A 13,384-nucleotide genomic window follows, 5' to 3' on the forward strand; every position below is an offset into this window, starting at 1 on the left:
TGCTTTACGGCACGACGTCACATACATCAACAACATATGAAGCAGCCTCTATGGAAGACACTGAATTCAGAAGTGAATCATGGCAGAGTCGACGAAGAAAACAAAGAAAGCGCGGTCGGAAGAGTGCAGAGACTGCGTGAGTGGTATTTACGACAGTAACGTTAAATACAAATACAAAGCGACTCTAGGGGTCGCTGTTTGAGAAAAACGGAAACTGCATAGTGTGCCTTTAAAGGAACACGCTGACTTTTTGGGACTTTAGCTTATTCACCGTATCCCCCAGAGTTAGATAAGTCCATTCAAGTCTGACGCACCCACCGCTAGCCTAGCTTAGCACAAAGCACTTAGCACTTACTTTTGTTTTACTAATTTGTATCGCACAAATTCATATGAAGTAGTTTTCCTGTAAAATCGGGTTGGAAGATCTACATAACTTACCAAAACAGTTCTTCACTTTAAATTACACAAATGTGTTTTGAGGGCTTCAATGGTATAGGAAAATTAATTGAATAAATGCCCGTTCATACCAAGGAAGATAATTATAACGATAACCATTGAGTTCTAAAAAATCATTCTAAATATAAAAAAATAGCGAATCCACACCACAACTATGACGATAACAGCACAGAGAAACAATATCGTTGGAATCACTTTCAGAGCGATTTGTTCCAGCTGATAAACGATTAAAATATTGACAGCCAATCAGAATTCATCCTGCTTTAAAGAGCATTTAAAGCGACAGACAACAAAACTGCAGAGAGCGCTTAGAATAACAAGGATAATATCGTCCACTGGTGTGGACACCAATATAGTTATTGTCATAGTTATCGTTCTTGGTGTGAATAAGCCTTATCAGCTTAAATTTCAAGCTATTATATGGTTCCAAAAGACTTGAAATATAGATGCAATGCTTTTATTGCATGAAAAAGAGCGTCATGAACATTCTGCCTTTTGCATCCCTCAGAAAATGAAAGGTATAAAATCACATGAGACCATGTAAATAATGACAGAATTTAAATTTTTGGTTGGACTATCTCTTTAACACTTCTAGCAACTCTATTGATTGTGCTAAAGCTTAGCCAACATAACATGAACGCCAGCAACAAAAGGTAAAAAGACAGAAGAGAGCTGGCGGCACAGCAAACGTGTGCATACACACATAGAAGTACCATCAGCACAAACTCAACTCTACTCAGGTGCAAGTCTGATAAACATCCACACACGCATGAACAAAGTCTGTTTGCAAGTGTGTGTGTTGTACCAGCATTTGTATCTGTGCAAAAAGTTCAAATCGCAGACAGAAAAGTGGGCTTCAAAAACACTGTGCCGCTGTTCTAGCATTCATTATTTTTTGGGTATGTCCTCAGGAGCAAAGTTTCCACATTCCCAACGTTGTTTTGAACCCCTGGCTCTACCTTTGTAAAAAAATACAAATAAAATCACCCACAGTCACACACATATACGCCCACCCGCCAGTCCCTTCTAAGTCGCCCTAGTCTGAACTGTTAATGTGCATGTGTGGAGGCAAGGTCAACCCTGTGTGGTCCTGCATTATCCAAACCCCCCTAATATAATGGGGTGGAGAGAGTGTGTGCGTGACAGATACAAGCTGACATGGCTGGAGAGCAAACAAACGGGCTTGTTTGTGCTGATTTGAGTGGATGGAGGACAGCACAGAATGAAAGACAAAAAAAATCATCAGGCACCCAGAGGCTGGCATTAGCAGACCTTGCCCATTGAGATCTATCTGTTGTGAAGTCACGCTGAAGTCTCCTCCATTCCTTCTGAGAAGTGACCTTGTGTTCTACTTACTGCACGGGGCAGAGGGAAATGTCAGGATAACTAGGGTCATGGTTGACAAAGTGGACTGCAAGTTTATGTTTAGCTTCAATTATCAATCAGAATTTATCGATGAAGCCCCAGTATATACAGACCCAGCTTAAAAAAGCACAATAACAAGGTTCCAGAAGTCCAGGGAAAAATCGATTGCTAGAGAGAATGAATAAACCTTTTATTATAGACCTACTATGAGCTCTGAGGGTGAAATTGAGACAATAAATAAATGAAAAGACTTTCAAGACCAAGGCCGTTAAAAAACTGAGCACTCACTATAGAGCCCAGCGGCAAAGAACAGAAGACGTGGTTCTCGTTCTTGTATTGCAAGGATTTCAAAAGAAGTTGTTGATCATCTACGAATTCCTAAAGAGCCGTAGCAAGGTCAGGTGAAGGAGCGGATGAGGACCACTATTTATGAACCTCTTCCTCTGCTCTTTTATGGTGCACAACATCAAACTAATTCTAGGCTTCATTTTTATTTTGTGCACCAACTGAAAGAGTCAGTAATGTCATGCTCTGCAAGTCTCATCAATAACTGAGCGTGAACCCTTTAATAACGGCTCTCTTCGTCCTTGCGTAAACAGAACATCTTTTTTACTAAACCGATTCTCAATTCCTCCAGGATTTCAGGAAGTAAATAGCAGAAGAAGAAGTGCTGTCTTTAGTTTATGTACTCAAGTTGGCGGTTGGATAAGGTGTGTCATGAGTCATGTGCTTCAATCTCTTAAATAACAGCACACAGACCCGGAAAGCAATTCTCACACTTTCTTGTGTATTAATAACTAAGAATTAATAAGTATTAATAACGTTTTGAATATGATCAAAACGAAACAAGCCCTACATTTCTGTTTAAGAACGTTGTTTCACTCAGACAAACACCACAGCAGAGAAGATGACTACAACTTCTGTTTCATGGAGACAAATAATAATAATAATAATAATATTAGCAAATACATTTAAAATTGAGTCTTTCTTTTCCATTATAATGGGCTCTAATTTTTAAGGAAATAAAACGAGAATGTCCACCCCCCGAAATACCACCTGCAATTGACAAGCAACAGTTAGAAGCATTTCACGCTTCTACTGGCAATAAAATGTTTTACTAGCCCTTTAAAGGGGTCATATAATACTATTTTAAAAGTTCATTATTTTGTTTATTATGTTAATAGAGTAGGTTAACATTGCAGCTCCTCTATTCCCAGTCTGTCTGAAAAGCGCTGATTTCTACAAAGCCCATCCTTCTGAAAAGCTCAGAGTGCTCTGATTGGCCAGCTGACCTAGTGTGCTGTGATTGGCCAAACACCTCAAGCGTGTGTCGGAAATGTAACACCATAATCCCGAGCTTCAGCTTCCAAGTCTTTAATCAATAGACCTTAGGCTGTGAGGGATAGAAATACATCTCTTCAGTGGGTTATACTGTTATTTCATGTTTTTGGATTGTTCTGCAGACGAAACACTGCAAAAGTATCTTTTAGTAAACAAAAACCCAAACAATATGAGCTGTGGAAAATTATAAGTGATCAAGCAGCTTTTTAAAGTCTATCCCTCACAGCCTCGCTTTCATACCTGTCCTGACGCTGCTCTAAGTTTACTATTGTAAACACACAAAATAATGTTGTCTGTTTTACATATCAGTTTGAGCTCGAGTTGGATTCTGAGAATCTGGTTGATCAAGCCGATCGATCAGAACCAACTTTGCAAGCACATCTTTAGCAGAACATCTGAATGTGGTAAGTAGTCATTGTATATAGCCGGTGTTGTACTCGCTTTTACGTAGACGTATGAGGAAGGAATATCTGGACTTTGATCAAGCCGTTTTAGGCAGGTCTGAATCAGTGAAATCCCTGAGACTATGAGCTTTGTAACTTTGCAGATTGCATACATGCACAAACAGATACATAAAAAAAACAGATGCCTCAATTTCCTAGAATTATTTAAAGGAGTAGTTCACTTCAGAAGTAAAGTTTCCTGATAATTTACTCAACCCCATGTCATCCAAGATTATGACTTTCTTTCTTCAGTCAAATGTTTTTTGAGAAAAACATTCCAGGATTTTTCTCCATATAGTGGACTTCAACGGTTATCAATGGTTTGAAGGTCCAAATGTCAGTTTCAGTGCAGCTTCAAAGTCTCTACATTCTTCATTTTCTGAAAAAAACTAAAAATATACAAACTTTTTTAACCACAAATGCTCATCTTGCACTGGCACTGTGATGTTCCACGCATTACGTAATCACATTGAAAGGTAGAGTCCTTTGAAGCTGCATTGAAACTGCAATTTGGACCTTCAACCGGTTGGACCCCATTGAAGTCCACTATATGGAGAAAAATCCTGGAATGTTTTCCTCAAAAACCTTTATTTCTTTTCGACTGAAGAAAGAAAGACATGAGCATCTTGGATGATGTGTGGAAGTGATTAAATTATCAGGAAATTTTAATTCTGAAGTGAACTAATCCTTTAACGTCACATTTCAGTGTGACCTGGGAGAAATTATTTTCACTTGGATGGAATAGACACTCACTGCTCAATGCTGGGAGACAGGTAGAGTTTTGGAAAGACCTGTGTGGCTTCAGCATCTTCAAAGCTTACAGAAAGAAGCGCCACATCCTCTCCTGGATCCAGTGCTGTGTCCTGAGAGAGGAATAAAGGAAAATAAGCATTTAAAAATTTGCTATATTATAGACTGTATAGACAATCAAATATGCGGTTGGCAAGATATTACGAAACAAGGCTGTGCACGCTAATGCTAAACCTATTAATCGGTTCATATTTGCCTATTGAGATTATCAGCATTGAGCAACAACTGTGTCTGCTTGGCTGATAAACACATCCAAACATCAGAATGCACTTTTTTTTTGTTTCATATTTCTTTGTGTCATAAAATATACGGACCACCCTGATTAGTGGTTCTCTGGTTAACTGGTGGGTGGCGAATATTTGGCTGTGGACAACAGATCCGATCCAATATCCTTCACAGAGGGTTTTGTAAAGGTACATGTATCAAAGCTTAGAACAGACAAAAGTCCGCGAGATTTCTACGACATGTATTGATTTCCGCATTAACATCGCCCACGTAATGATATGAAATCTGAATGGTCAAGTAATCATTGGGGATCCTGGGTACAGGAACATAGCATTGAGGATAAAGAGCCGGATGAAAGTTGGGAAACGTTGAAGGCCTTTAGCTGGCAGAAAGACCAGCCCGGCTGGTGCTGAGCAACTTCTCATCTGAAGGTGGTGTGGGATTTTGGCAGGAAAAGACTACAACCAGAATTCACGCTGCATTAGCTTTAGCTTCAGCTACGGCCACATCTGCCAATCTCAAGCTCATCACATCCGAAGTTTCCGCAGGGACTCTAGATGATCCTTTCTCCGCACCGTTCCTGTGCTGTTTTCCTAGAGCTAGGCCCTGACGCACGTCATTAGCACCATGGCGGGAACGAAGGGCTTTAATCAAATGTCTTTCAGTCGGTTTGAACTCATCCATTTGTGATAATTGCTGCCTGCCGTGTAACCTCTGCTCCCATTAGAGCGAGCCGTGTGTGTTGGATTTGTGACGTTACCAGTTAGAGGGGACGTGTGCGAGATAAGCTAACGCATAACTCAGTGAGGCACATTGAGGTCTGGGCAGAAACAGCGAGCTCAGCCTTGATATATGTGAATGGGACACATATTCAGCAGAAGCGGCCTGACAGTCTACTTGAAGTTATATCAAAACGGTTCTCTCATGTCTAACTGAACTGAACTGCTCTGGCTAGTCCAATTATGAGCGCCACAAATTTATCTGCTACATTAGAATTACATAGAATGCATTAAAATCCCCAAAACAACAAATGTTAATTTATTCTGATCGCAGTTAAGTCTAACACTAAGGTTTTTAGTTTGCTCTTGTGATGCTGGTGCCCGTCGCAGCGATGTTGGGATGCAGCGTGGATTGGCATTCTGAACACAACTGACAATGATGCATGAAATCAAGTTTGTGTAGCTTGAATGGTTTCTGTTTATGTACTTGCATTGAATACTGTCTAGCCCTTTTCACACAGAGATTCCAGGAAATGCACCGTTTGGATCGTTGGATTTTGGTTCATTCACACTGCCAGTGATTTTCACACACATCCCGTAAAGATCCCGTGAAGACACGTGACATCGATGTGACGTGTAACGTCTCCACAGCGTCTAAAGTTTGTTTATGAACTGCGTTTTCTCCACGCTCTTACATTTGTTTTTCTGATTCAATCTTAAACTATGGTAATGTTCTGCCAGGATATCATCCGTTTAGTTTACATACATTTAATTTAACTTTAAAACACAACACAATGCGTGATTCAATATACAGGTAAGACACCTGTGGGCCCTATTTTTAAGGACTAACATGATTAACACTGTTCATTACTCAAGGTTAACAATTAATCCTGGGTATTCATAGGCTGAGGTTTCACACTGTACATTCTTAAACCCTGGGATAACATTCTCATTTGCATATTTGTATCATTGTCATTGATTGGATGAATGCAGCATTCGACCGGACATATGCTGTGTCCAGCGTTGCACATCCTCGTATTTTGTCGACTGTGCTATCAAGCTTTTCCTGAACTTTTCAGACTACAGTATAAAGGTAAGAATGAAATGCTCTCTTCTTCACACCAATAGATGTGTTTTCCATCACCATTTGACATTTTTCCCCTTTTTCTGTGGCTGTCCAAAGCACATGAATATGAGGCACGTGATTGGTTCTCTGTTGCTAAGCATCTAGCTGTAACATTCTAACACCACACTGTTTCATGCAAGTTTGGCACCGCAATGCGGGGTTTAACACCACTTCTGGATTAAATGCTTCTCTAACCGGGGTTTACAACGATGATAACCTGGGGTTAAGTGCATGTGAAAAGCCCTATTGCATTGTTGTGTTTTTGGGTTGAAGTAAATGCCTGAATTTTTTTCTTGTTTTTCTACTGATTTTTGTTTTGTTTTGTTACGGTGTCTTACACTAAAGCGTATGGTGATATATGTTTCATGTTGTTTCGTAAGCTCATTGCTCATCAATATGTAATATTGGAAATATTGGTCCGATAGTTTCAAAGCCTTTTGAAATGAATGTACCCTCCAGGACTGGTACTGGAAACATCCAAACAGATAAGCTTCACAGCATTTAAAACCATGTTTGAGACTCACAAATTCAGCAAGAAAGCTTGAGTTCATTGCTTAAGATTTGAAAAATGTTCAAAATGTTTTACAAGCAGGATGGACCTTCTGGGGCTAGAAACCTAGCATTCAGCAGAATAGGGCTGCTGTTAAAAAGCATCTATTTGATGAAGCTCTGAGGGCAAACGTGGGAATCTGTATGAACACAAAAAGGAACAAAATGTCAAGCGCAAAGCTGATGGCTACCCTTGTCGTCTGTCTCTTCTTGCTCTTCATCAACCACTATCATACGACATGGACCTGAGTGGGGAGTGGGGGTTTCCAAGGTGTTGCTTGATTTAATCAGCTTGCATCAGTACAGCATTATGGTATGACCCATGTTCCCAGAGATATAATTCATTCTTGCCGATGGGTATTGGTGGAATTGTTGGGTTATGGCTCCCACAAGAAGGAGATGGAGCAGAAATATTCCTGTGTGACTGGTATTTGCATAGGAACAAACATTGAATATCATTTTGAAGTCATTCTCCAATGACAAGAATGAAACAAACATTTCTAGTCAGTTTAATTAAGTAAACGCTATGAAACACTGTGTATTACACCTGCAATGAATACATTTTGAATAGTATATATATATATATATATATATTGGCAAGATAGCCATAATATTAGCTATTTTACAGCTTTGAATGTGGCTCAAACTAATTTTAAAAGCGTGATTATCCAAATTTAAGGATTCAATAACGACACAAGCAAAGGTCAATAAAATGTTGCACACTCCAGTATCTTTAATTACAATGAGAAGCAGTTCTGACCGAGCAAAAAGTTCTCTGCTGCTTGTTTTACACCGCCAGTTCAAATTAAAGTATCAAGAAAGCAGTAACGCTGAGTTGAAAAGCCAATAACCTGACGCAAAGAAGCAGTCTATTGTCTTATTATTTTGCTTATGGAACCCATTTCAGAACACAATATATGCACTTTCTTCTAACTTACTTTGATGACTTTTGGTCATCTGCCAAAACAAATTCATGTAAGTGTATAATCAATGGTGCTTTTACTACAGATAAAGGATGAGACAGCAAAAAAAGGACTGGACTGCAGGGTATCGACTAGAGGTTCCTCCAAAAAAGTCAAAGCAAACACACTCTTTTTTAAAAAAAAGTTTCCCTGCAAAAGGTCTAAATTTGAGTATACTTGTAAACATCTAAAAACGTTCAGTGGTTGAAACTCTCTTCACATCCTGATAGCAATCAATTATAGGAGTGCACTAAATATTAAAAGATGTACATATATCTTCTGTCTAAGTCTCAGGACCAAAATAATTTCATGCAATGATTCGATGTCCTGTCAATATGTATTTCTATACCTCCACACACCTGCTCGCACACACGTCACACGTCATCAGTGTTTTCCGTAAGGCTATGCAGAGTTGTAGACAGACGTCAGTCACAGAGAGACACAAAAAACAGCAGCCACTTTTACAGTTCCTCCTGAACCAAAACAACGAGATTATGCTGCGTTCATGCCTTAACATAACTGTAATTATGAGATGGAAACCCGTGACGTTCTACCCGAAGTTGTTCACGTCCTCAGACTTGGATTTATTCGTTTCTATGTCAACACTATCAATGCCGAAATAAATCTGCAGCAGTCAGGTGGCACTGCAAGTTGTTTACGTTCATTATTATTGTAAAGTTATGTGCTTTGAGACATGAGGTAATGTAACGCTGTCTCTCGTGTCTCTTTGCAGATTCTACTTCGAGTGGTCATGTGTTTTGGAGGAGGCGTGGCTTTGGAGACGCTCTGAAGGGAGGGTGGGATCTCATGCTTTCAAAGCTAGCTCGCTATTGCTAGCCTCTCCGAAATTGCCTACCCTACCTTTAAGATATGTTAAGCAGATCGAAAGATCTTGTGCATTCACATACATATCAATGTCATAAAATCTTGATTCATTTATTTTCATAATCACAAAATGGATGCTGAAAGTTAAAATGAAAGTTATTTTAAAATCCTTTAAAACAAGTTATAAAATCCATATTTTAACATAGATAAGATTTTAAATCTAAAAAATACTACATTAAACAGTTTCACATAGATATTACATAGTTTAACATAATTATTTTGACTTCTTTAACTGTAGTTGGCATAAAACGAAAAAAATAATACTTATAGAAAGGTTCTATTTCTACAATAAATCTAAAGTAGGTTACAAGAACACTTATTAAACCAAGTATAAAGAGCATCTGAACTGCGTATGCATGTGCTTTGGGCAAAATGCTGCTTAAATAGGAATATAAAGGTGCATCATTAAAACATGCTCTAAAAGGTTCTCGGTAAAGAACTAATGAAGAGGACAGTGATGACTAATGAGTGTTTCAGTGACCCTTAGTCCAGGACAGAGAGAGAGGGGGTATTGTACATTCTTTTAAACCAGTGAGTCAGTGTCAAGGAGTAGGGCGTAGGGCGCAGGGCTCAAGGGTGCCCCGGGTAAGACCCTCACGTGGACGCCCACTCCGCTTTATCTTATGACCTCCCCGCGGGTGCTTGCCATGACATCGTAGAGATGTGACAGCTGTCTCCAAGCCAAGAGCTGTCTAAAATCAAAACTTGAGGTGAAGTTGATTTGTTTGGCCCCCCTTTAGGAAGAGACTGAATTGCTCAGTGTTTTCAGTGCCATCTCATTTGGAAAGCACAGAGACACGAGTGGTCAGCTACAACCGTGACCTTGAAGAACAGGTGCTTTCCCATAAAACCTTACAGTACCAATTCATAACTATAATTTAGTTCAAAAAGTCATTTTAAGACAGGCTCATTTGTAAAATGCTTTACAAAGCACATTATTTCAAACACGTTTGACAGATTGGATCGCTATATTGCAATATGTATCAATATGTGGGCAGTTATGGATCACTGGAGAGATGCTTGAATGGGACGCCTTGTTTTTATGGCAGGAATATTTTACCTGAAGCAACGATTTGACAGAAGACCATCGGTGTAGCAGAGGCAGCTGTCATAACCTATAAACATTTCTACAAAGGTACTGAAAATGTGACAAGCAATCCTAAAAACAGCACAGCATAGCACAGGAAATGCACAGGTGTCCTTAGAGTGTTTCTTCAGTCGCTTTATTGGTCTGTGTTTGTGACGAAAATGATAATGTACCATATTTTCCAGAAAATAAGTTGCACCTGACTACAAGTCGCACTGGGTCAAAACTGCATTGCTGAGAGAAAAAACAAATATTTCATACTTCATTTGTATATTTAAATAAGCTTGGGCTCATGTACGCCTCTCATTCAGCACAAATCCAAATGTGTGCACTTGATGTTTATTGCATTATTTATATAAGTCTCTTTGGAATATAAGCCGCAGCATGTTTTAGAAAATACAAAAACTTACATTTCCGTAAAATACGGTAGTGAAAACTGAAAAGCCAATCACTGATTTACTGAACGCATTCTGACAGGTTGCGTGCTCCAGAAATAGGCGTCTCTTTGTTTTGGTGGATTTAGTGGAGGAGGATTGTGGAACATATTAACAATCTGGGCACACCCTCCAAGGTGGAGAACACAGCTAGGCCACAGTGTCTGTATCTAAGGGGTGTGGGTGTGTGTGTGTGTGTGTGTGTGCCTGAGCCAAATACCATTTAAAATAGGTGTGGTGGCTGATGCAACAGAATGACCAGAAATCTGCAATGCATCTGATCAATGGTACGATGAAGAAGATAACACTCTACTCATAGAGTTGACTCATGTGACCAATCCTGAGCTTCATGATGAAAAACTACACTGAAATCATAACTAAATAAGTCGTAAGGCCAAGGAATACTTTGTTTTCCACATTCTGCTCCATCTCATGCACACTTGAGCATGCAAGTCTTTACAAGTTTGCAAGTTTACTCCAAACACTGCGAGCGCGGATGGACAGCTTCTAGCTAGTGGGCTCTTCAATTTGAGCGTTCGATCACACAAATGTGTTGTTGTCACAAAAAAACAAAACATAATAACCATGGACAGTCTGCACATCAGTGGTGTAATGATGACAAATGTTAAGTCACTTGCTCTGTCCACCAAAAAGTTCACTTAGAGCCGAGAACAAAACAAAACAGAGTCATTTTCATGTGCATAAAGGACAACCAGAAAACTTTCAGATGAACCTAAAACTGCTTGATGAAATCTTATATGTATGTGTGTGTGTGTGTGTGTGAAAAACCCTAAAATTATATATTCTTTTGTTGAGTTTTTTTAAAATACGCTTTAAAAGAGCAGTGTGCTACTGATCTAACATGAACAGACACTGACTGGTCAATACAAACAGAGATAAATGACATGATGCAGTGACAGACATGACACACCTGAGTCCATCTGAAGTATGGCACTTAAGAAATGTATTTAAAAGAAAAAAATGGGCCTCTTTATTTTACAATATATGAATCATTTAAATGCAACAAAAGCTGGGAAGGACACATTATAAAAAGGATATAGCTTCACTGCGAATCTCTACACTGGAATATGAAAAGCATGTCTTGCTGATCGACTATAACACGGAATGACAGTTCATGTTTCATTGCTTCTTGAATACTTGAAACTGCATAATCTAAAGCAAGCTTCTTGTCAACTTGTCGGAAAAACAAAACGCATCTAGTTTCCAGTGTCACGATAATAAATAAGAACAAGGTGAGTTTACTGGCACCTTTAAGTCTTTTGAGTGTGGAACAAAGCAAAGAGCAGAAAATGGCTTCCTTGAGTTAAACTGAGAGTGAAATGATTTCAGGTAGCGACAGGCAGTCAAATGAAAACAGAAAACATATAGAGGGAAAGTGTCCACCCACTCTCTCCAAAAACACACGAGCACACACAGCAGTTTGAAAAGGGAGCAGTGCCTGGAAATGTCAGCAGTGTGTGACTCACAGAGGACAATCAACAGCTGCGTGATATTGAGCCATGAGTTGTGGTCTACGGTGAAAACATGTAGCGGCACACGCTCCCTCTCTTTTTCCTTCACACACACACACACACACCTGTCGCCCAGGTTCATCAATGACTGGAAACAGGGAAAAAGCTAATAAACCAAAATGATGAGGAATAAAGGCCCGTTCATATTGCTTGTTAAACATACTTACATACTAAGATGGATACTATATTAGCGTCCACACCAGCGTTGATTCTAAGCGTGCGCTGCAGTTTTGTCGTCTGTCGCTTTAAATGCTTGAGCTCTTTAAAGCAGGATGGATTCTGATTGGCTGTCAATTTTAGCTGGGAAAAATCGTTCTGAACGTGATTCCAACGCTATCGTTCCTCTGTGCCGTTATCGTTATCGTGCGATTTTTTGGGATCTATATCTTTATCGTTATTGTTAAAGTTATCATCCTTGGTGTGAACGGGCCTTAACAGTGTGAAAAAGAAACAGTGTGAAAGAGACAGGCCACACTCTAAAAACCTAAACTATAATGTACTTAATTTTTTTGGGGGAAACATTTTTACATTTGTGTATGAATTATGATTATTGCACAAAGTTTCACATACATTTTTAAATATGTACACTACCGTTCAGAAGTTTGGGGTCAGTAAGATTTTTTAATGTTTTTAAAAGAAGTATTTTCTGCTCACCAAGGCTGCAGATATTACTAAAAAAGTAATATCGTGAAATATTATGACAATTTAAAATGACTGTTTTCTATTTTAATATATTTTAAACTGTAATTTATTCCTGTGATCAAAGCTACAAATTGTACAAATTGTTTTCAAAATTATTTGATGAATAGAAAGTTCAAAAGAACAGCATTTATTTCAAATAGAATATTTTCTAACATTATAAATGTCTTTACTGTAACTTTTAGTTTAGATCAGTTTAACTCATCCTTGATGAATATTAAAAGTATTGATTTATTTTATTTCTTTCCCCCAAAAATAAAATTAAAATTCTTACTGACCTCAAACTTTTGAACGGTAGTGTTTAATGTTACAAAAGCTTTAGATTTCAGATAAATGCTGTTCTTTTGAACTTTCTATTCATCATAGCATCATAAAATAAAAATGTAAATAACTGTTTTCAACATTGATAATAATCATAAATGTTTCTTGAGCATCAAATCATCATATTAGAGTGATTTCTGAAGGATCATGTGACACTGAAGACTGGAGTAATGATGCTGAAAATTCAGCTTTATAAATTACACTTTACTGTATATTCACATAGAAAACAGCTGTATTAAATTGGAATAATATTTCACAATATTACTGTTTTTGTTTGTATTTTTAATCAAATAAATGCAGCCTTGGTGAGCAGAAGAGACTTCTTTTAAAAGCATTACAAAATCTTACTGACCCCAAACTTTTGAACGGTAGTGTATGTACTGTAGCCTGCGGTTATAAGCTGTAAGCGATGTACTATTCAATCCCAAAC

General features: G+C 38.5%; 1 protein-coding gene across 1 annotated transcript in view; it reads right to left on the reverse strand.

The window, feature by feature from the left end:
- Nucleotides 1–13,384, reverse strand: part of babam2 (BRISC and BRCA1 A complex member 2) — a 94,464-nt gene that overhangs the window by 12,457 nt on the left and 68,623 nt on the right. The window contains exon 7 of the mRNA XM_081347730.1: nucleotides 4,359–4,468. Coding sequence (XP_081203856.1) covers nucleotides 4,359–4,468 — 110 coding nt within the window. The remainder of the gene's footprint in view (nucleotides 1–4,358; nucleotides 4,469–13,384) is intronic.

This window comes from Scardinius erythrophthalmus (assembly GCF_964197995.2).
Source record: "Scardinius erythrophthalmus genome assembly, chromosome: 19".
NCBI lineage: Eukaryota > Metazoa > Chordata > Actinopteri > Cypriniformes > Leuciscidae > Scardinius > Scardinius erythrophthalmus.